The sequence below is a fragment of the Zalophus californianus genome, chromosome 4 (assembly GCF_009762305.2).
Source record: "Zalophus californianus isolate mZalCal1 chromosome 4, mZalCal1.pri.v2, whole genome shotgun sequence".
NCBI classification, from domain to species: Eukaryota; Metazoa; Chordata; class Mammalia; order Carnivora; family Otariidae; genus Zalophus; species Zalophus californianus.
The window spans coordinates 48,214,127-48,236,678 of NC_045598.1; the positions used below are offsets into that span (position 1 = coordinate 48,214,127).

At 40.8% G+C, this 22,552-nt stretch overlaps 1 protein-coding gene across 21 annotated transcripts in view; it reads left to right on the plus strand.

The window, feature by feature from the left end:
* The window catches only part of FGGY (FGGY carbohydrate kinase domain containing), a 410,509-nt gene that overhangs the window by 278,682 nt on the left and 109,275 nt on the right, over positions 1-22,552 (plus strand). For all 21 annotated transcript variants that reach the window (XM_027572804.1, XM_027572889.1, XM_027572878.1 and 18 more), the window contains 2 exons: positions 10,468-10,529; positions 21,771-21,918. In XM_027572804.1, coding sequence (XP_027428605.1) covers positions 10,468-10,529; positions 21,771-21,918 — 210 coding nt within the window. The remainder of the gene's footprint in view (positions 1-10,467; positions 10,530-21,770; positions 21,919-22,552) is intronic.

A 22,552-nucleotide genomic window follows, 5' to 3' on the forward strand; every position in this document is an offset into this window, starting at 1 on the left:
GAACACAAACTTTCCACAACATCCTCTTTAAAGATTGTGGTGAAAGCCCGTAGACATGACCCTGTCACTCTTGATACCTCTCCAGTTATCTATTTAATAAAAGTTTAAACTCTTTAGAGTGATGTTTATTTACACTACGTTCATGGTACTGTTCTGAGTGAAAAATAGGCAGAGAATAAAACAGCCCTTCCTATACCTCACTCCAAAAATCTGCCCCCTTGTCAAGCTTACGTTCTAACAAGAGGAGATAGAACCTACAAAATAAATAAAATGAGAAAGCAGTAAAGTTTATTTTATGGTATAAGTCATTAAAAATAAAAGAGGAAGTAAGTTTATGGGTTCAGGTGAGCAGTTTGCAATTTTAAATAAGGTGGTTACACTAGGCCTTTTTGATGTGACGTACAAACATAACAAGGAAGGGAAGGAAGTTAACCGTTTGGAAACCTAGGGGAAGAACATACCAGGCCAAGGGAAAAACCAGTGCAAAGGTCCTGAGGGCGGATGGCCTGCCTGCAGTATTACAGGGATAGCAAAAAGGCCACAAAGATGGAGCCGAGTGAACCAAAGTGAGAGTTGTAGGGAATCAGTTCACGAGGTAATTTGGGGCTATATTATTGGCCACTGTTAGAAGTTTGGCTTTTACTCTGAGTAAAATGGAAAGCCACTGGGGAATAAGGAGCCCAGGACAGACAGGACTTAGTTTTTAAGGGATCATTCAGACTGCTGCCTGCTACATTGGGAATAAACGATGGGGTGGGGGTAGGAGTGGGGGAGATGGAAGCAGGGGCCCCAGAAAGAGGCCACTGCAGTAAACCAGCTGAGACGTGAGGGTGGTGGCAGTGGAGCTGGTAAAAAGTAGTCGTGTTTGGGGATATATTTTGAAGGTAGAGCTGATGCAGTTTCTTGATGGATTGGATGTGAAGTGTGCAAAAGAGAGAGAAGTCAAGGTTTTTGAAGGATAGCATTGCTATGAATGGAGAGAAGATGGATTCAATGTCAGGGAGACAGGGGGAGGAAGGATTCCAGAATGAGTTTTCTGACTCTAGTAACTGATACATTCTCTAGGTTGATCCTCAATTATTTGTCTTCATTTGAGTAAAGACCACCATCATTTATTTTTTTATTAAAGCCAGAAAATTAGGATTAATTCTTTACCCCTCCTTTCCCTTCCCTGCCCTCATCCAGTCAGAAAGTCCTATGGATTCTAACTCTAAAATGTATATGACCACTCCATCTGTTTTTTTTTAACCTTCACTCCCAACACCATCAGTCAAAGCACCGTCATCTCTGTCCCAGTCTATGTAAAGTGCATCCTTTATACACAGTATATAGTTGGGTCTTGCTTTTCTGCAGTCTTGTAATCTTTGATGTTTACTGAGAATGTTGAAACTATCCACAATTCAATGTGAAGATAAATATTGTTGGATGGGTCTTCCATTTAGCTATTTGTTTTCTGTGGCGGCTCTGTTTTTTGTTTCTCTGTCTCTCCTTTTCTTTCATCTTTTGGATTACTCAAATATCTTTCAGTTTTCAGAATTCCATTTTAATTCTCCTGTTTGCTTTTTAGGCATGATCTTTTGAATTCCTTTTTTAAAATGATTTCTTTAGGAATTACATACAATAAATGTCCTAAATTTTTCAGCCTACTTAGACTGTATGTTATATAACTTCATGTAAAATATAAAAACCATTCAACTCTATAGTTCCCTTTGCCACCCCCCCAACTCTTTATGCTGTAGTCATAGTATGTGTGATGCCTACATATACTCTACGTCCAAGAATATAGTAGTTGCCATGTTGTTTGCTTTAAATAATGTAGTAGTCTGTCCAGCGTGCCATAACGAAACACCATCAACTGGGTGGCTTAAACAATAAACACTCATTTTCTTACAGTTCGGAGGCTAGAAGTCCATGATCAAAGTGCTAGAAAGTTCAGTTTCTCATGAGAGCTCTCTTCCTGGCTTGTAGGCAGCAGCCTTTTCACTGTGTCTTCACATGGCCTTTTCCAGGTGCATGTGTGTAGCCAGAGAGCTTTGGTGATCCTGGCTCTTCTTATAAGGACAGCAATTCTTTTGGAATAGGGCCCCACCCTTACGACCTCATAGAACCTTATTTCCTTCCATCATGTCCCCATTTCTAAAAACAGTCACAGGGAGGGTTGGGGCCTCACATCGGAATTGTGGTAGGATACAATTCCATCTGTAAGAGTCACACGTATTTCAAAGAGATTCTGAGAAATGGACATTGTCTTTTGTATTTACCTACATATTTACCATTTCCATTTTTTTTAATTTCTTTCTGAAAATGTAAATTTCTGTCAGGTATTTCCCCTCAGCCTGATGAACTTCCTTCAGCATTTATTCATCTCTTATAGCTATTGGTAAAAAAAGAAAAAAAAGAAAAAAGAAAAAGAAAAATTCTCTTAGTTTTTTTTTTTTAATGAATTTATTTTATCTTCTATCTTGGAAGATATTTTTGCTCAATCTAGAATTCTTGGTTGACAGGTTTTTTTGTTTGTTTTCCTTCAGTGCTTAAAGATGTTACTGTTTTGTATTCTGGCACCATTGTTTCTTATGAGAAGTCAACCATCATTTGTATTGTTTTTCCCATGTCTACAGTATATTATTTTTCTTCTACTACTTTCTTGATTGTCTCTTAATCTTTGATTTTTAGTGTGGTATGCCACACGTGGTGTTCTTTGGATTTACCCTCCTTTTCCCAGGTTTGCTAAACTTTTTGAATTTATAAATTTCTGTCTTTCACCAAGTTTGGGAAATTGTCAGTATTTATTTATTTAAATATAAATATAATTATTTATATTTAAATATATAATTTATATTATAAATATTTATATTTAAATATAATTATATACATAATGTATATTATATATAATATATAATATATAATTATTATATTTAAATAAATAAATGCTGCATCCATATGCCACAGTAGCAATATAAATGGCAACACAAGATTAATATACCCATAAGACAAAAGAAAATACTTACAACTATGGTTCCCCAGTTACCCAGGAAGAGGTCCTTTCCATAGACCCACCACCTTCAGCATAGGTGGTAGCCCATGACAAGAGTACATTCCCTGATGCAATAGTAAGAAACATCAGCTTTGTAAAGCTAGGAGCAATAAGACAAATGTTTTACAAGCAGGATATGGCAGATATTCATGTATCAAATACAGTAAAGTTTGGTCCTTATGAGCCAGTACCACCCTGGCTTAGGTATTTTCCCTGTGGGATGATACCATATATTTACCCCTTAATAACATCAAAGGGTATGTCTATATTATACATGGACATCTCGGTTGGCACCCATACTAACAGCCTTACTTCAGTACCGAGGTCCCATTTTGCTCTTATTCCTCCTACTGTGACTCCAGTTGCATATATATGAGAGCCTTGGCTATTGTCCCACAGGCCTGTGAGGGATTTTTTTTTATTCTCTGTCTTTCTACTTCTCCCACATCTCTCTCTGTCTCCCTCTCTCCCCCTCCGTCCATCACCCCCTCCCTCCCTTCTTCCTTCTCTCTCACAATTAGATACTGTGTCTATTGAAAGTTCATTGACTCTTTTGTCTATGATCTTCAATTAGCTGTGAGGTCTGTCCACTAAATATTTCAGATACTATCTTTTTCAATACTAGGATTTCCATTTTTAATAGTTTCTTATCTATTGATTGATTATGAGACTATTATCCTTTATATCCTAAAGCATTATTAAACTACTGAATTCATTTTTTAAGTTTATTATTTATTTAAGTGTTTATTTTTTAAGGTGAGCGATGATATTTAAGCAGTATTTATTGACATTCAACAATGTCAAAACATACCAGTGCTCAGATCAAGCAGCGACTTTATAGAGTTCTCACCTCCCCCCCTTTTCAGATAAATGATGATTTTATTTTTTTTTATTTTCAATATAATTAACGCACAGTGTTATATCAGTTTCAGGTATACAATACAGTGATTCAGCAATTCTGTACATTACTCAGCGCTCCTCACGATAAGTGTGCTCTTAATCCCCTTCACCTGTGTCACCCATCCCCCCACCCACCCACCTTCTTTCTGGTAACCATCAGTTTGTTCTCTAGAGTTAAGAGTCTGTTTTTTGTTTGTCTCTTTTTTTGTTTTGTTTCTTAAATTCCGCATATGAGTAAAATCATATGGTGTTTGCCTTTTTCTGACTGACATTTCCCTGACATTATATGTATATGTTCTTTATTTTATTTTAATTTCAGTGTAGTTAACATAGTTATTAGTTTCAGGTATACAATATAGTGATTCAACAATTCATATATTACTCAGTGCTCATCAAGATAAATGTACTCTCAATCCCCTTCACCTATTTATATAAGTTCTTTATATATTTTGGATACTAATCCCTTATCAGATAATGTCTTTTGCAAATATCTTCTCCTGTTCAATAGGTTGTCTTTCAGTTTTGTTGATTGTTTCTTCTGCTGTGCAGAAACTTTTTATTTTGATGTAGTCCCAAGAGTTCATTTTTGCTTTTGTTTCCCTTGACACAGGAGACAAATCTAGAGTAAACTACTGAATTTTTGCCTTCTAATTCCAGCATCTATGTCATCTCAGGGTCATTGGCCATTAAATGGCTTTTCTTTTAAGTATGGATTACATTTTCCTTCTCTGTATATGGCTAGCAATTTGGGATCATATCTTGAACATTATGATTGATATATTGTAGAGACACTGGGTTATTCTTATTCCTCTGAGAAGTATTTTTTTTTAACAGGTGGTTAATTTGGTTGAACTCAAACTCTCAAGTTTTGTCTTTCCTGTGATGATCACCTACTGAAATCTCTGTTGAGTTCTTTCAGCTTTAGCTGGGCTACTTATAATGTAACTCAGATCATCCAGAAGTTGGAGTAGCATTTGGATGAAGTCTTGAGCTGCCTTTCTATGGCTACTGACTCCCCTGTCCTTACTATGACTAGAGCAAAGGAAATGTTCAGTAAACATTAGTGAAATCTATAAAGAACCTGATCAGTCGAGACCATATTTGAATATTGGTATGCTCATTTTCCACTGACAGGCAGGGCTTTGTGAGAGCAATGACTTTTGTTTATCTTTGTAGCTTCAGTTATTAGAGTGATGCCTAACACAGGGTAGCCATATATCATCTTAGTTTCCTGAATAAGTGAATTAATTAACAAACTATAAGAAGACACAAAGCTATTAACTTTGATGTTGAATGATGTTGAATGAAACTGACTAAACTAGCTCTGGATTAAATCAGCATTTTTCTACTTGTAAGAGAAGTTGTTCTATCTCAAGCTAATATTAAAGTTGTGGGAGAAAAAAAAACAGTTTACGTTTTCTTTCAGGAATGTTTGTCGTTCTTAGGAACCGTTCAGTATTGAAACCCACAGTTCTTTCCAGCAACATAAAAGAAATTGTCTAGGCTGGGCTTTCTTCTTTCATTAGATTTTTATGAGAATTTCAAGGCTGGGAAAAATGAGATAAAATGTTTTCACTTTAAGATAAGAAGATGAAGTTAAGTAAAAGAGTTGGAAGAACTGAGATGAAAAAAGTGACTTTGCAGGTAAATACAAATGGCAAAAGGGAGTTGTGATAAGCAAGAAACATTTCCTTGAGCCTAATGATTTCATTATCTGCAAAGCAAGGTGAAAGCTTTGAGACTAATACATAAAATTGGTTTTAATAGAGAAAAAGCCCATCATGCCATAAAATAGCTTTGTCTCAGCAAAATGATCATAGAATCTAAAATTCTGGGATTCTGAATTTGTCTTTGTCATGTGTTTTTCTTGCCTATGGACTCTGTGTGCACAGTTTTGAGATCTCAGGCAATTGCAGTCCTCTGTCTAATTTTCCAAACACTTGGCTATTTGTCATGTTAATTTATTAAATGTTGTAGAGAAAGAACTAAATCTCTTAGGAAAAATAAAGAATAAATCTTAACCAAAAAAAAAAGAAAGAAAGAAATGTTCTTGTTTAAGGTCATTCCCTGAGCCAGAACTGACTCAGGTCTCAGGACTGCCTGTCTCTGTTCTCTCTGTCATTTCAAGAGTCGGAAACTCAAATGCCTAAAGGAGTCAGACAGATAGCATAAACAGATTAGGCAAACAATTTTTTTTTTTTTTTTTACTTTGATAGAGAAGTTTTTCTTTCACCTCATGGCACTCTAGGGAATGATTTTATGTTCCTTTCTTTCATAGAGAGTTGGGTGTAGAGAAATAGATCTCTCCTACAAGTAAAACATTCGTGCAGTCATGATGAGAAATTGGTGAAATCTGGTGTCTGTTGTTGGGGCTGGAGGGGTGGGGAGCAGTGGTGTCTTCTACATACTGAAGGGTGCAGTCCTGTCTGAAGGGATTAGTCATCACTCGGCTCCAGCTGACTCTTGCCATGGGGGAATATGGGTGGCCCAGTGTCCTGCATATGCTGGTTCTTTGGGAGAAACCAAAAATCTGGATTTTAAGTGGAATCTCCCAATTTAAAAATATTGGCTGATTTTTTTAAACATTATATAACCCAAATAAAATACATCTGTGGGCCAGATGTCCCCTCATACTACCCGTTTATGATCTCTGTGTTATACTGTGTTGTGTTTCTGTTTCTCCCATGTTGCAAATGCAGATGCCACCTTTATAAGGAACGACCTAAAAATCCAACCCTAGATGTATATCATAAGACGGCTTTTCCCTCTTGATTTAGAAAGCCATCCTGAAGAAGATCTGACTCAATCCAGCTCAAGCTTCCTACCTATCCATATCGTTTGTACACTTTTCTGCTTGCTCTCAGAGCTGAAATCTGAGAAGATGGAGGAAATAAGAAAGTAATCATAAAGTTAGAGGAGCTCTGTCTATATATTTCTAAGGCAACCAGTTGGCAAATACCGTCATTGTGGTTAAACTGTTACTTCACTGAAAAACAAATAACCACTAATAGGACACTGTGTTCTATACCATGCTAAATGCATTCGAGAATAGAACATAAATAGAGAGATCAACCCTAACATCAGGCATTCCAGGCTTTTGAAATGAGTGCTCGATTATTTGAAAAACTGACTTGGTCTTTGCTAACCAGAGTGGGCCTTTACTACCAGATGTTGCTGGGGGGAAGAAAAAGGCACAGCTGTCCATTTGAGATTCTGTTCTCCCAACCATTTTTGCTCTTTTGGTGGCATGCCCTTCTTTTTAATAATAGATGTTATGAACTGAGAGCCACCTATATACCAGGCACCCCTGCAATGCGAATTTTATTATCACCATTTTACAGTTGTAGGAGATGAGTCTGAGAGGTCAAGTAACTTTTCCTTGGTACCACAGAAGATGAGTGTAGACCATGAATTTGAACCTGAGTCTGTCTGTTTCCAAAGCCTGTGTTCTTTTCACTAAGCCACTGTTGTAAAATGTAGATTTTATTATTATTCCCATATAATGAGGCCAACAGATTAGGGGATGATTGCCACTGAAAGGATAGTTTGTTGCTCACCGTTCTCAAGAGGAGGGGGCACGCCATACCATCATGCGGGGCCACATGTGAAGCCCCAGAGTTGTCCCTAGCTCTCTAATACCCAGCCCTGGGGTGCTTAGAGCAGGGTAGCAGTAGTCCATAGAGGAGGTGGGGGTAGGTAGGCTCTGGAGTAGTTAGCTTGCACATGAAAGGCATGCTCATAGATGAATTGAGTCCTTTGCTATCTCTAGGAATTGCCAGCCCTGCCAGGCGCAGTCTCTCCAGGGGCAATAAGACCACAGACTCAAAGCGTCAGAGGTACCAGAAATAACAAGATGTGATTCATATGGCCACATTGCCTTGTCTTAGACCCCAAACATCTTTCTCGACTGATTTTCTAATGTTCTCTAGTTAGCCACTAAATTTGTTTTCTTCCAAATGTATCTCATTTATTCATTCAAGGTGCCAGGCTCTAATGTAGACACTGGGGATTGGGAACTAATGGGGCTCTTGATTTAAAAGAGCTCAGAGTATAGGGTAAAGATGGACATATAAGCTAATGATTATTAAAAAAAAAAAAAAAAAAACCTGCTAAGTGCTACAGTGGAGCAAGAACAGGAAATATTTTTGCCTCGTGTTCTCACCCTCAGCCTCTGAGCCCTGGCTACATTTCCTGCCCTCTGTGCCTAGCTCTCTCTCTGTCCTGCATACCCCACCAGGCTCATTTTTCTTAACTTCTCATCATCCTGCTCCCCAGATCAAAATAATTTCATGGCCTCTAATCCAATAAAACTATAAACACTTACCTGGCTTTCATGACCCGCTATCTGCCCCCACCCTCCCCATTCATCCACTATCTTCACTACTCCATTTATTCTCTAATTTAACAGTTAGATATGACTGAAGTGTGCCCCACACAAATAGACACAAATGACAAGTGTGTGATCGTGTCCAAGAAGTACCTGGTCCTGTGTGAGCATGTGGTGTGCCTCCATTATGCTTGATGCATCCCACAACCATCCCAGAAATATTTACTGACCAGCTCTGATATGCCAGGCACGGGGCTTGGCCAATCTCCCTACTGTCTGCACCCATATATGTCTTTCCATCTCAGCCTCCTCTCTGGCATGCCTTGGCTCTAGCTTCCTGCTCCTCCAAGCTACCTGTTCTCAGCCTCTCAACTGAAACCTCACCTCCCCCAAATTATTGACCTCTTACTTTATGTAACTATGTATTATATGTCTTGTATTTCTTACTTTCCACTGTATTCCCGGAGCCTAGACACAGTGAATGCATTAGGCATTTAGTAAATACAGAAAACTACGTTCATGCACACACTGCACAGGCTAGGTTCTCTGCTTCCCACTGGATGCTCATGTAAATGTCCCTGCTCTGGACTCTGAAAGTGTTTCCCGTAGAGATCAGCATCAAATTGAGGAATGCCTTTAATTATCCACTACTGATGCAAACTCTTTAAGGTCCATACCTGCCTCATCACAGTCACCTAAAACTGAATCTGTAGGAAGTTAATATTTGAAACCTGCATAGCTTTTTCTCATCGAAATGACCAGTGGCTTTGGTGTCATTTTGAACATTTCTGCATAACTGTACCAATGGAATTCAGCAGCATATACCTGCACGTTATGGCACAGTAGTTAAGAACCAAGGACTTTAGACACAGAGAGACCTCAGCTGGAAACCTAGATCTGTCACTTACCCCTGTGACCGACCTTGGACAAGTTGCTTACTCTCTTTTGAGAAAACTCAGTTTTCTCATCTCTATAGTAGAGAAGAGTACCCTTTTCCTAGGAATCGCGTAAGGAATAAATGGGATCATGTATGTAAAATGCTTAGCTCAGTGTTGATATATGGTAAATGAGTCAGGAAATTTTAGGTGATAGTATTTATACTATTGTTGTCATTATGGCCGACACCTTCTACAGCCCAGCAATCCTGTTTTAAAGGGAGGCTGGGGGGGGGGCTAAGGAGACCATTGAGGCTCAGAGTAGTGTAGTGATTTACACAGTCACACAGCTAGTTAGTATCAGAGCCAGAATCCAGACCTGACCTCTGTGGCTCCAGAAAAAATTCTCTTCCCCTTTACACAGCCCCGGCTGTCAGGAAACACGCTTAGAGAGACTATTTCCAGGAGGCCCAAATAACCAATTGGTTCGTAGTCTGAATGAAAAATGGCTTTGGAGTCCTAGAGACTCATGTGAACATTGGGAAGACAACCAGATTAGGTTCAGGAACACAAGCAGTGTGTTGGGTGTATTTTAGCAAGCAGAGGAGCATCATGGGGAAACATTTCCCTTCCTGATACTATTATGTATTATTTTGTTTAGAGCTACCAAGTAGATTAAGAAATAAAATCCTAGACACGGGATTTCAAATGAGAAGAAGGTAGTTATCCACAGAGCTTAGACATTTCTGTCCTAGGAGAGTGATGTCCCAGTTTCTCCTGTGATAACTTGTCAATCAGGAGAGGTCCTCTGAACAGTTCTAGGGCAACTTTTTGTTGTTGTTGGTTTTTGAACTGGTAATCCCTCCTCCTCACCTCTTTCACTCTGCTTCTCCACTAGTAAGGCAGGGTGAGTAATTCAAGGTCTGACATTGCCCTGGGGTAACAGCCTGGATCAGGAGGCTGACAAGGTGTGATCCAGAGCTTGGTGCTTTAAACACCCAGGCCCTTTACCACATACCTGGAGTTACTCCTTCTCACTCCTGTCCTCATGCCTCCATTTTGGACCTGTTGCTACCAGTTTAGCCTTGAGAGTTTCATTTCCTGCACCTTTTTCTTTAGACTGCTGTGCTTTGTGGATCAAGAGACCAGCACTAGGTGAAGCAAAGCTAAATTTCTGAAAGAGCTCAGACACTCTAGTGGAGTTAGCACGTTAACATTCTTAGATCCTCCATGGACAGAGTTGAAAGAAACCGACATTTTAATATATCTTTTTCTGGCTTAAACATAAATCAGAAAAACTGTAAGACTGACCCATCTCTCTTGTTTTTCAGATAGACCACATGGTGCAGGGCCATGCTGCCTTCCCTGAACTACAAGCCAAGGCCACAGCCAGGTACCTGCTGCCCCCCCGTCCCCCTACAACCTCCCCTGCAATCCTCCATGACGGCATTCACCTTAGGCAGCTGGATGATTTTCAGTTCCTTTGGGTGATGAGAATGCCCGGCAGTGTTGGGTTATAAGACAGTCATCCAGATGATCCAGGACGTACATATGTTAATTTTCAAACAGAGAACTCAAAGAAACTAGAGGTCCCAAAGAATATGCCAGGAACCATGGATGAGAGACTCCGATGTAGTGGAAGGAATGTGGATTTTGTAGTCAACACTTTTTGGGCTCAAATCCAGCTTTGCTCATTACGAGGGGTGTGACCTTGGGCAAGTTATCCAACCTCTTTACACCCATTTCTTCATCCTCTACAACAGAGGATAATAAGTGATATGAAATGATTTCTAGGATATAGTGTTAAGAACGTAAAGGAGTATTTACAGTTATGCTTCCTTTCACGGAGAAAGAAGGTGACAATAAGAAACTATATCTGCATTTACTCATTTGTGCAAAAGAAATACAGGAAGGTCAAACCAGAAACTGGTGAGACTCGTTACCTAGAGGTGGTGGGTAGGAATGGGTTGGAAAAATGGGGGAGTGAGAACAGGGTAAGAGGTGGAGATAGTACTTTTCTGAGTAGATCTTTTTATATAACTGTAATTCTTAGAACCTGGTGATGTTTCACGTGCCCCTTGAAAATATATAGAAGGTAGATTGGTAAGTAGGTTAGATAGTAAGTAGGTAGGTTGGTAGGTAGATAGGTAGATAGATAGGGAGGTAAGTAGGTAGGTAGATAGATAGACAGATACCAGGATGTATGTGTGGTGGGAGTGGGCAAAATGAAATACAATTAGCACAATCTCAACCTATTGTATTAATAGTGAATAACATAACCACAATAAGAAAGATTTGGGAAAGAAAAAAACTAACCTAGTAACTTTGGGAAAGAATATTTTGATAGTATAATGTATGGCTGAAGATAAAATGACTGTATATGAGTATTATACTCTGGGGCCCCTGGGTGGCTCAGTCAGTTAAGCATCTGCCTTCGGGGCCTGATCTCGGGGTCCTGGGATCAAGCCCTGCGTCGGGCTCCATGCTCAGTGGAGAGTCCGCTTCTCCTTCTCCCTCTGCCCCTCCCCTTGCTTGTGCTCTCTCTCTCTGTCGCTTTTTCTCTCTCTCTCCCCTTCTCCCCCCCCTTTCTGTCTCCCTCTCTCTCTCAAATAAATAAATAAAATCTTTAAAAAATTTTTAAGTATTATACTCTAATTCCTAAATTTGTTTTTCATAAATGTCTGGATTAGCTCTTCTGGAAATCCTTTATGTATATACTACAGCTAAGCAAATAAATAAATATGTTGTGGATAATGAGAGCCAGGTTTCTCTTAAATAGGGAAAGGGGAAGGTTACAATGAACCCTATGGCAGTGGGTGGAAGTAGGAGGTATTAGAATCAACTTGTGATTTTGCACATACGTGCGTAGGGATAGCTGTATACAGAGAGAGGTGTAGCCATAGAGAGAACCCAATGCAGTGTGTGTATCTCTGTGTGAGGACGCTTACATACATTCCCTGTGCTCTCTGCTGGGGTGGTCTGGAAACAGTGACCCCTTGCAGCAGTGTGCACACCCCGCACCAGATCCTGGTTTTTAAATACTATGCTCTGCTGAAAAGGAATTAGGAACATGGCTGATTCCAGGGCATGGGCAGGGAACATACATGAACATTTTGTAAAAAGGTGAAAGTAAGAAACTACTCGAAGAAGAATTGCCAAAGTGCATGGGAGCCAGCTTTAAGAATCTTTCTGTGCACAGCCTTTGGGGACAAAAAAACTTTGATCAACAGAATAAGTAATGCTGGAATACAGTGACTCCCCAAGGCCATTCTGATAGAAGGAAATTAATGAAGAAATAAATGGGAAGAAAGGGCAGATCTTCCTATCTACTGCAAGGACCATGTACTTGAAATTAATAAATGTGGAGGAAATAATGGAACTAGAATATTATCATTAGGCAAACACTATAGTAATACTTGTTACAAAGGAGAATCACCCAAAGAGATGCTGAAATTAGTGAAAGTATGATGCAGAGCGGGATATGTGCATAGTCTCAGAGTATCTTGCTGTAAGATACCCATTATTATCAAAGGAAAAATAGTAACTTCCCAGGGGAGAGATCTGGCAGACAACACCTCCCCCACATGATCAAACTCAACAGCACCGGCAATGAGATCTCTCTCACCTCTTTTCATGATGCACCAAGAAGGACACGACATCATTTCTATAAGGCTCTTGCCAAAAATGGATCACCTCAGTGTAAACATAAGAACACATCGGCCAACCCCCAACCAAGGTGCATTCTACAAAATTATTAGCCAGTATTCTTCAAAAGATGATGAAATTTCAGGAATTACTAAAGAACTGCCCCAGATTGGAGGAGACAAAAACAATGTGTGATCATGGTTTAGATCCTGGACTAGAAGAAGGACATGAGTGAGGGAAAACTGTCAACATTCAAATAAGTCAGGGAAAACTGTCAACATTCAAATAAGCTATTTACCAAAGTGTAAATAGCTAATAATATTGTATTTAGATGATGAGTATAAGGGAAGTCTGTATATTCTTTGTAAGTTCTGTAAATCTAAACTTATTTCAAAATGAAATCCATTATTTTTCAGATTCTTTATGATAATAATGCTTCATTACTGGGCTTTTTAGAAAAGTAAGGTATTTTATATTAACAGAGAAACCCCATGTAGCCAGTACACGGAAAATGAGAGATAGTCTAAGGTGGAGGTTAATATCCCAGACTCTGGGGCCAAACTGCTGGTGTCTCAACTTCACCCCTTAGTAGCTAGGTGACCCTAGGCAATTTACTTAACCTCTTTGTGCCTTAGTCCCTCACTGTAAAGGGAAATAATAATAGTAAACACTGCATAAAGTTGTTGAGAAAATTAAATGAATTTGAATAGTGGGTGGCACATGGTGACAATTAAGTGTCAAGCTGTTATAAGTGTTCAATGAGAGTAGTCATGATAGAATTTATTGTTCTGGTTGCTGTAACTTACTTATGTTAGACATTTCCATCCTAATAGGGGAGGCACCCGCACAGAGCAGTATGAGATGCATACTGTACTAGAATATAAGCTGTTTATCATCAGGGTGTAGAGAGGACATGATCCTGACCAGGAGTTTGAGAAAAGCTTCGCAAGCTTTCCCTTCCAGGAATCTCTAGTTAAAACACCATTACCACTGAGAGGGATCACACGTTGAATTTCATCAACTAACACTTTGTTTGGCTTAGAGACCACGTAACCTATGCAGAGCAGGGGTTCCTACATCTAGATCATCCATGAGCCCCTTAATTGTGTGCAGTTTTGTTGATTGTATGCTGACGCATAATTTTCTGTGAAGAGCGGCCATAACTTTCATCAGATTCTTGAAGGGATCCAGCATTTATAAACCACAAACCCGAACACTGGATTTGGAGTTCAGAGATCTGGTTTCAAATCTCAGCTCCAACATGCATCATTGTATGAACTTGTGTCCTCATCAGAACATGGAGTAGTAGCTCTGAGAGAGCCAGCCCTGGGTACCTTTGAGAATTTGTTTTGATTTTAATGAGGTAATATATTTGGCAAGGCTTTGTAAACTCTACTGTGACAGTTAAAACAACAGGCACCACTGCTCTTTCTGCCACTGTTACTAATGGTTTTATTAAAGAGGAGAGCGTTTCAGTGGTGGTGGTTCTAGGGGTGAGACCTTCTTGTGCAAAGTGTGATGAAGTAGCAAGAACCCTGGACTACAAATTAGAGGTCTTGGATTCTTGTGCCAGTTCTGCCATAAATGTCTCAGTGACTGAGTTCCCTCACCCATAAGACCACAATAAGACCACCCTGCTTAACTCATTTTACAGGTATTCTATGGAGGAAAGTAGATTGTGCAAGTGCCAGTCTCTGGAGATCTTAGAGCCCAACACAAACCCAAGGGGTAGTTAGATTTTGCATTGAAATACTCAAAATTTCCAGAACTTTCTTCTGTAGATGAGCCTCATGTGAGTAGTTTTTATTGAGAAGAGGAAAGAGAGATTTATGGATTACCAGTGTAGACTCAGAGAAACAGCAGCAGGGGTGGTTCAGAAGCAGTGATTATTAGGACTCAGATGTGGACTCAGAACTGGATTTAAATCCCAACTCTTTCCATGTACTAGTCAACTTCATACCACCTTCAAACTACCTCCCTGTACTTCTCCCCTTTAGAGCTGAGTTTTTCCAAAGGATGGCCTACATTCTTGGTCACTACTTCCTCGTTTTGCACTCATCCCTTGCCCACTTGTATTTGAATTCTGTCCTCACTGGCCCCTGAAACAGTTAATGATAAGGTCCTCAGCAGCCTCTGTTGATGAGTCTTTCCAGTCCCCATCCTGGGCTCTCAGCAGGATGTGGCACCAGTGATCACACCTTCCTCTCCTTTATAACACTCTCTTTCCTTGGCTTTCTTGCTGGAATGTTGCCTCTTCCCAGTTTTCCTCCTATATCTCTGGCTTGTCGTTCTGAGTCTCCCTTTCAAGCTCAAGATTTCTTTCTTTCTGTCTTTCCTTTCATTCTTTTCTTTTTTCTTTCTTTCTTCTTTTCTTTCTTTTCTTTTCTTTTTTTCTTTTCTTTCTTTCCTTCTTTTTCTTCCTTCCTTCCTTCCTTCCTTCCTTCCTTCCTTCCTTCCTTCCTTCCTTCCTTCCTTCCTTCTTTCCTTTCTTCCTTCCTTCCTTCCTCTCTCTCTCTCTCTCTCTCTCTCTCTCTCTCTCTCCCCACACTGGATGTGGAGCCCAATGTGGGGCTCGAACTCATGATCCTGAGATCAAGACCTGAGCTGAGCTGAGATCAAGAGTCGGACACTTAACCAACTGAGCCACCCAGATATCCCTCAAGATCTTTTTCTTGACCACCACATCAAAGTTCATTACAGCTACGGTCCTGGCCCTCTTCCCTTCTCTCTTTGCCATCTCTTCCAAGATGGTCCCATCTACACTCTTGGCTTCATTTCTTTCTGTATCTCAAATTTTACATCCAGCTCATATATTTAGTAGGTATTCAATAAATGTGGATTCTCTTTCCTTTCACTTTCTTTCTATTGTCTTGTAAAAGAAAGTGCATCTCTGCTTATCAGATATATGAATAGATAATTCCAAGACTATAGGCCCCATTATGCATTAGGTCTTAGGAAGAAATAGGCATAACTGTTATTAAAGTGAATTTGGCTGATTGGAAAGGACAACAAATCCCTTGGAATCAGAACTGCATGCCTCTTTTGGTGTGGCTTGAGGCTCTCTGAAAAAAGAATGCAAGTCACCCTGCCTCAGAGCTTAACATCAGCAAATCCTATTTAAAACTGTAGGAATCTTTTCAGACCCATCCCTGAAGAATAGTTTTGTGAGCTTATAAATTAAGTAAGCAATAACTAGATGTGCTCATCCATGTCACTGGCCAGCAGAGTCTCTCTCTCTATGTGAGGCCAAATATCCAGAGATTTCACTCCTTAGATAGAGATTGCCTGACTGACATTGATCATAACTTTGGCCCTTTTCCTCTAAACTTCCTATTATTGTCTTAATTCTCTTATTGGGAACTGTATTGGGAACCTTAATTCTCTTATTGGGAACCTTAATTCCTGATGTCTCAGAATGATGTTCTAGTGACAGCAGGGTTTGGTGGGAAGGTGTTGGCATAAACCACAAGTGTTCAAGGTTGGTAGCATTTATGATCGTAAACAAAGTAAAAAAAAAAAAAAGTCCCTACTTTCATGTAAATTTCATACACACATGTATATATACATATACGTGTGTGTGTGTGTGTGTGTAGATAAAGAGCACACATTCGCCCACCAGGAATTGGTAAGCTTTCTAAAGAAAAACAGAGATGAGTAAAGAGACAGATGAGGGGTGTTGGGGTGATGGATGGCAATTCTTTCAGGTGAGGAAGCCATCCTTGATAAGGTGACATTTAAGCAGGACTGTGAATACAAAGAGTGGGAGCAAGCCATGATTATATGGGTTATATGGCAAATGAAGAGTATAAAATACTAAATCTGTTCATCAGTACTTGTTTCTACAGTTTGAAATAGGATGTGCTGATGCTAAGCTCTGAGACAGGGGTGTTCTGTTTTTGGAGAGCCCCAGCCCACACCGGAAAGCCTAAGAAACAGCAAGTCCCCAGGCCTTGAGGCAGCAGCCAGCTTGGCAGGCTGCAGGATGCTCTAAAGGCCCCTGCAGCCGGACTAGAGTGGGGGCGAGCTGCGAACAGGTGAGGACTTGAAAGTTAGCCAAGGTCAAACCATGGAGGTCAGTGTAGATAACAGTAAAGCCACCAGAATTTATTCAGGGTTTTAGTTTCTGAGCAAGGGAAAGGCACCGTCAGATTTACCTTAGAAGGATTACTTTGGCTGCTCTGGGGAGAGTAAACTAGACCATTAATGGGGGGGAGACAGAGTAGAAGACAGGGCCCCTGATCTCAGCGAGCTCACAGTCTACTGGAAGGAGAGGACTATAATCAGAGAAGCCCAGCCTATTCCGAGTTACTTTTGCAGAAGTCACTGCAAGCAGTGATCATTTCTCGTTGTAATGCTGCTGGCTTCAGGTCCTAATTTAGGATTATCAGAATGAACTTTTCCTAATTCATATTTTCCCTCCCAACCTTTCTTTTATCCCACTTGCCCTCAATTTTTCTATCATTTCTGTAAGGACGATCAATGTTTCTTGATCGGATTTATTCCTCAGGCCTTTTTGTTTGTTTTGTTTTGCCTCTGTGATTCCCATAATCCCACTGAGGATCAATTTCTTCAAATGCACTGGCCCCCATATGCCAAATCTCAGTTATATTTAAAATTAAAACTCCCCATTAAAGGCTGTATATGTTCCCTTGTGGCAAGGAAAGGAAAAAGAAAAGAGAAGAACATTTATTGAGAACTTGCAGTGTTCCTGGCACTGCACTTGCTGCTGATAGTTGTATGCATATTATCTCATTTAATTCTAGATAAGGAAATGAGGATTATAGGGAACTCAGACTCCACTTCCAAAGATGATTCTCACTTTCCATTCTGCTCTGGTGTTCTCAGATTGCTTCCTTGGCCTTTATGGTTTCTTCAGTCTCGGTCCCTCAGTCTGACAACTGGGGCCATCAGTGTATCAGCAAGTATTTACTTAGGCTCTCCTGAGCTAGGACAGTCATAGAACGAGGGTGATGATATTAATACCTTTCCTCCCCTAGGGTGTGCCAGGATAACCACTGGATTCTTGATAGCTCTTGGATGAGAAATGTTTATTAAACAGAAATAAGACAGAAATTCTAATGCCTTTTTTTGGCTTCTATTTGGCATGCAAGGATAAGAAAGTGCTCAGTGCATTGGGGTTGTCTCAAGAAAACTGAGGACTATGCTGGCTTTAGGAGATAAATTCACCATTTCAAGAGTGGACATCCAAGAGGAAGCATTTGATGGGTTGTTGGCTATCTGACCTGGAACTCATAAGAGAAATAGGCAGGAGATGAGTGTATATTTGAAAGTCCTCAGCCCTAGATGGTACCTGAAGCCACAAGAGGAAGATGGGATCACACAAGGGTATAGAAAGAGTGACAGGAGGGGCAAGGACAGATCTCTGGGAGACTTAAAATATTTAAGGGACAGAGGCTTCTGGGTGGCTCAGTTAGTTAAGCATCTATCTTCGGCTCAGGTCATGATCCCGGATTTCCAGGATCGAGCCCCACATCACGCTCCCTGCTCAGTGGGGAGTCTGCTTCTCCCTCTGCCCCTCACCTCACTTGTGTTGTCTTTCTCTCACTCCCTCACTCTTTCAAATAAAATCTTTAAAAATATATATTTAAGGGACAAGTAACGGAAGAGAGCCAGCTGGGGAGGAGGCAGGAAAACTAAAAGAGTATAGTGTCTGGAATCAAGGGAAGGAGAACAAACGAGTAAGAAGTGGTCAAGTGGTGCAGAATGTGAGAGAGAATTCAAGGAAAATAAAGGCAGAAGATGGTCCATTGGAGTTGGCGGCAAAGGGTATTGTTCCTCACTGTGGGACCAGTTTCAGTAGACTCCATATGTGGAGGGTCAAGAAGTGAAGGAACTAGAGACAGACAGACTTTCCCAACTCCTGGAAAGGGCACAGATGTCTTCTGGTTAGACTATGTGTTCTGATTTTTGGTTTCAAAATATGGTCACTACACTTCTGGGCAGCCCAAGAATCCCAAGAAGTAAATGACTTATAGAGAGGCAGGACAGAGTAGAGATTCTAGGGGTGCTGTCTTCATTTAAGATTGTGAGTGATAAAGTCTGAAAAAAATCATCACTGACTCTTGGATTTTTTAAAGCTAGAAATGAATTTCCTATGATGGGAAGGGAGGGGGAGCTCTTTATTGATTACCTATCATTTTATAGTGCTATAGTGCTCAGGCTCGATATTTAATCTTCATAGCAGCCTATAAGGTGAGAGAATTAGCCCCAAGTACAGAAAAGTAAACTAGGCTTGGGAGGGTTTAGTGTACCTGACCACCCAGCTGCGACATGGTGAAGTCACTGTGTGATTGTTGAAACTGTATTTTTTTTCATCATATGCAGCAGGGAGACCAGGGCAGCAGGAATTCCTCCCTCTGAGAGAAGATATATGAGCCCAGAGTTTGTGAGGGGGAAGAACCACCCACTTGAAACAGCTAACATGTGATCCCCGAGCTTGGAAGAGGGCAGACCGCCATTTGAGAAGGAATTGGTAAAAAATACAAAATGAAATAAAGTCAGAACCAAAAAAGGCATCATGTAAGGTTAAAATTACGTGAATAATGATGTGCATTTGTTATTATAATGTTTTCCAAGTGCATTTCATTTTGAATGATATACTCAGATAGCGCGCATGGTAAGGTATAATTGAAAAAACATGCAGGAGAATGGCTGCATTCAAAGAATAAACATACAGCTGTGAGGAGGTTAGGAGTCAAAGGGGTAAGCATATGCCCTGTCCCCCAGGGATCTCATTAGTGCATGAGTGACCATATATGTAAGAGGCTAAATGAATCTCAGTGTTTGCAAAGACCCACGGTAAATGAGACAATGATGAATCAATAGTAATTAGGCCTATAGATTCTTATTGACCCAGATGTCAGAAACCAAATGCCCTGCCCTGAGATTCCTTGAGAGGCAAATGAAAAGATTTATAGACGTGTGCTTTAAAAAAAAAAAAAAAAAATCCCTTTAAGTGCAGTAATGGTATTCTGAATTGGGATATTGCTAGAATCGGTGCAGACTCTTGACTTCTGGCTCAGGAGGACGTTCTTGTGGCTTTTGTTGTCACTGTCGTTCCTGTTGGACCATGAGCAGAGGGAGCTGGGCAGTAGACAAGCAGAATGTGATCAGATTCGCCCCAGGAGCAAGGCTCTGGCCCTGCCTTCCATGGAGGCCTCAGGGACCCTTTCCTCACTGTCCTGGAATCATGCGAAAACAGAGTTTGAATGTGGGCTTCAACGAGTTATCTCTGACCTGGGTTACAGAAAGCACATGGCATCAGAATCACACAGAGGAGGGTTTATTTAAATTCAGCCTCACTCTCCTGTCTTCACTTCTTTGAGCATCCTTCTGGAAAGGGGTGTTACCGGTCCTGGGCTCCTGAGCCTGGGGTTGAAGGCCTGTGTCCTGTCAGGCAGGTGGTAGAGCTGATGATGCTGTGGCAGGTAAGCCTTTTTCCAACAGTATCATTATCCTCCTAAGAGGATCCAAGGCAGAAGATGTTTACAGATGGAAATGAGGTGTCACAGCGAGAAGCAAAGAGATTGCCTCCACCCAGCATACCTTGCACACACACACACAGGCATGCTCACACACACACTTGCACTCACTCCTGCACTTACATAGACCTGTTTTGTTTTGCTATCTTTTCTGTCTCGGAGTTCCACTTGAAATTTTTATTTAACAAAAGAATTTGAAAACCACCATTCTACTTGTTTGTTTCTTCCTTTAAGCTTCATTTAGGAGACTTTTGGGAACTTCTTGGGCTCCATGGGAACATTCAGTGTCACAAAACTGGAACTAGAAATCTCTGAGCTGCACTCCTAAAGCATTTTTAAAATGCAAATAATATGTTAGGTATGTCAGATACTAACCTCCCTTGGACATTGATTTCCTATACTTTTTCTCCTGCCATTATTCAAGCCATGCTTTTAACCTTTAAAGCTATCTTTCCAAGGTCACCAGTGAGAAGCAGCTTGGATGCCACCCTCTGATAAACCCACTTTCCTCTAGAATCATTGGTTCAAGACTTGGAGAAGGAAGCATGTTTAAAGAGGGGAAGGGTGACCCACTTCAATCTTGGTGCCATGCAGTAAGATTTAGCTCAGTGAGATAGGTATTATGATGCCCATTTTATGTATGGGATAACTGAAGTTCAGAGAGGGTGAGTCACTGGCCCATGTCACCCAGCTAGGATGGGTGGAACCCAGATCTGAGCCCAGGACTCCCTCGGCTCCCAGTCCGCTCATCTCTGTCTCCCTCTCACGCAAACATATGAAGACTGACAGGTGGTGTGACTCCCTCATTCTGCACCCAAGGAACCTGAGCCTTAGAAAGGAGAAAGAATAAATGTCATGCCATTTGGTGCATTTGGGCTGGAAATAAAGTCTCCTAATTCCTGATCTAATTGCACTCCTCTGCCCTGTCACTTCCTTTAGCCAACTCCCATCCTGAGTCTTGGAACTTGCCTTTATATTTGTCACCTCATCCTTATTGTTATAATTAGGAATACTGATTTTAAAAAATCCTTCACATATGTACAGTATTGTACAGTTTGCAAAACACACTATCTTCACATACAGAGTCTCCTTTGATCTTCACAATAACCCTATGAGGTAAATTGGATAGGGATTATAGTATCTGTTTTTACAGATGCTAAGAAAGTGGTTCAGAACGTTTGAATAACTTTCTCATGGTTACATACCTACTGGGGGTAAAGCCCCTCCTGGACCTGGTGCTCTGATTCCAAGCCTTTCCACTTTGCACCAGGACATGCTACCTGTTCTTGGTGATGGCCCAGTATGATCAGAGAGTGCAGTAGTGCAGTGTGCTGGTTCCTGTGGGTTTGGGTAGTTTCTCTGCTGAAGGTTTGGGACCCTGCTTTCTTTCTGGATCTGATATGGAAGTACAAATCGTTTCTTTCTGCAGAACAGTTTGCTTCCCAACCCTACCCCCCTTTTAAAAACAAAATCAACTTCTCTTCCAGATGCCAGAGTGTATATGCATATTTGAACAGTCACCTGGATCTGATTAAGAAGGCTCGGCCTGTGGGTTTTCTCACTGTTGATTTACATGTTTGGCCAGATTTCCATGGCAACCGGTCTCCCTTAGCAGATCTGACACTGAAGGGCATGGTAAGTAACAGCCAGTCCTTGCACTAAGGTGAAGGCAGGCCAAAGGGCTACAAAGTTTGGAAGAAGCAAAGTGAGGAGAAAGAAAAGAGGAAAAATAAACAGGACAGGCCAAGGGCGCACAGGCTTTTTGCAGATGCATCGCTGTTGCAAAGGCTCTTGCAGCTCCCCAGGATGAGCTGCTGAAAGTTCTCATTGTTTCTGAGCCAACCTTGAAAGCGTTAAAAGCACTATTTCTTATATTTAGCTACTGCTGCCTCTTTGTCCTGTGGAGGGGCTGGAAGTCGTGAGCGCCTGCCTGTGTGATTTTTTTATTTACATCACTCTGCAGAGTCATGTTTTCTGCCCTCCCCCCACCCTAGGCCACCCAGTAAATAAGTGGTAAATATTACCACCCATGGTCTTGATTGCCACAACCACATGTCTGTTCAGGCTCTGAGTCAGAGCTGTTCAGAGTGCATGTTAACATTATTAGGATTTCAGATTCAACTTGGCTAAAAGTAAAATAAAATTCATAACTTGGGGGATAAATGGAGCTGCTGGTGACCTTTGGGGTCACGGGTGGTGCAGAAGATCCTGGGCCCTCCTGGAGGGGCCAGGATGAACTTAGGGCAGCGTTTGTAGCCCCCTAAGCTAA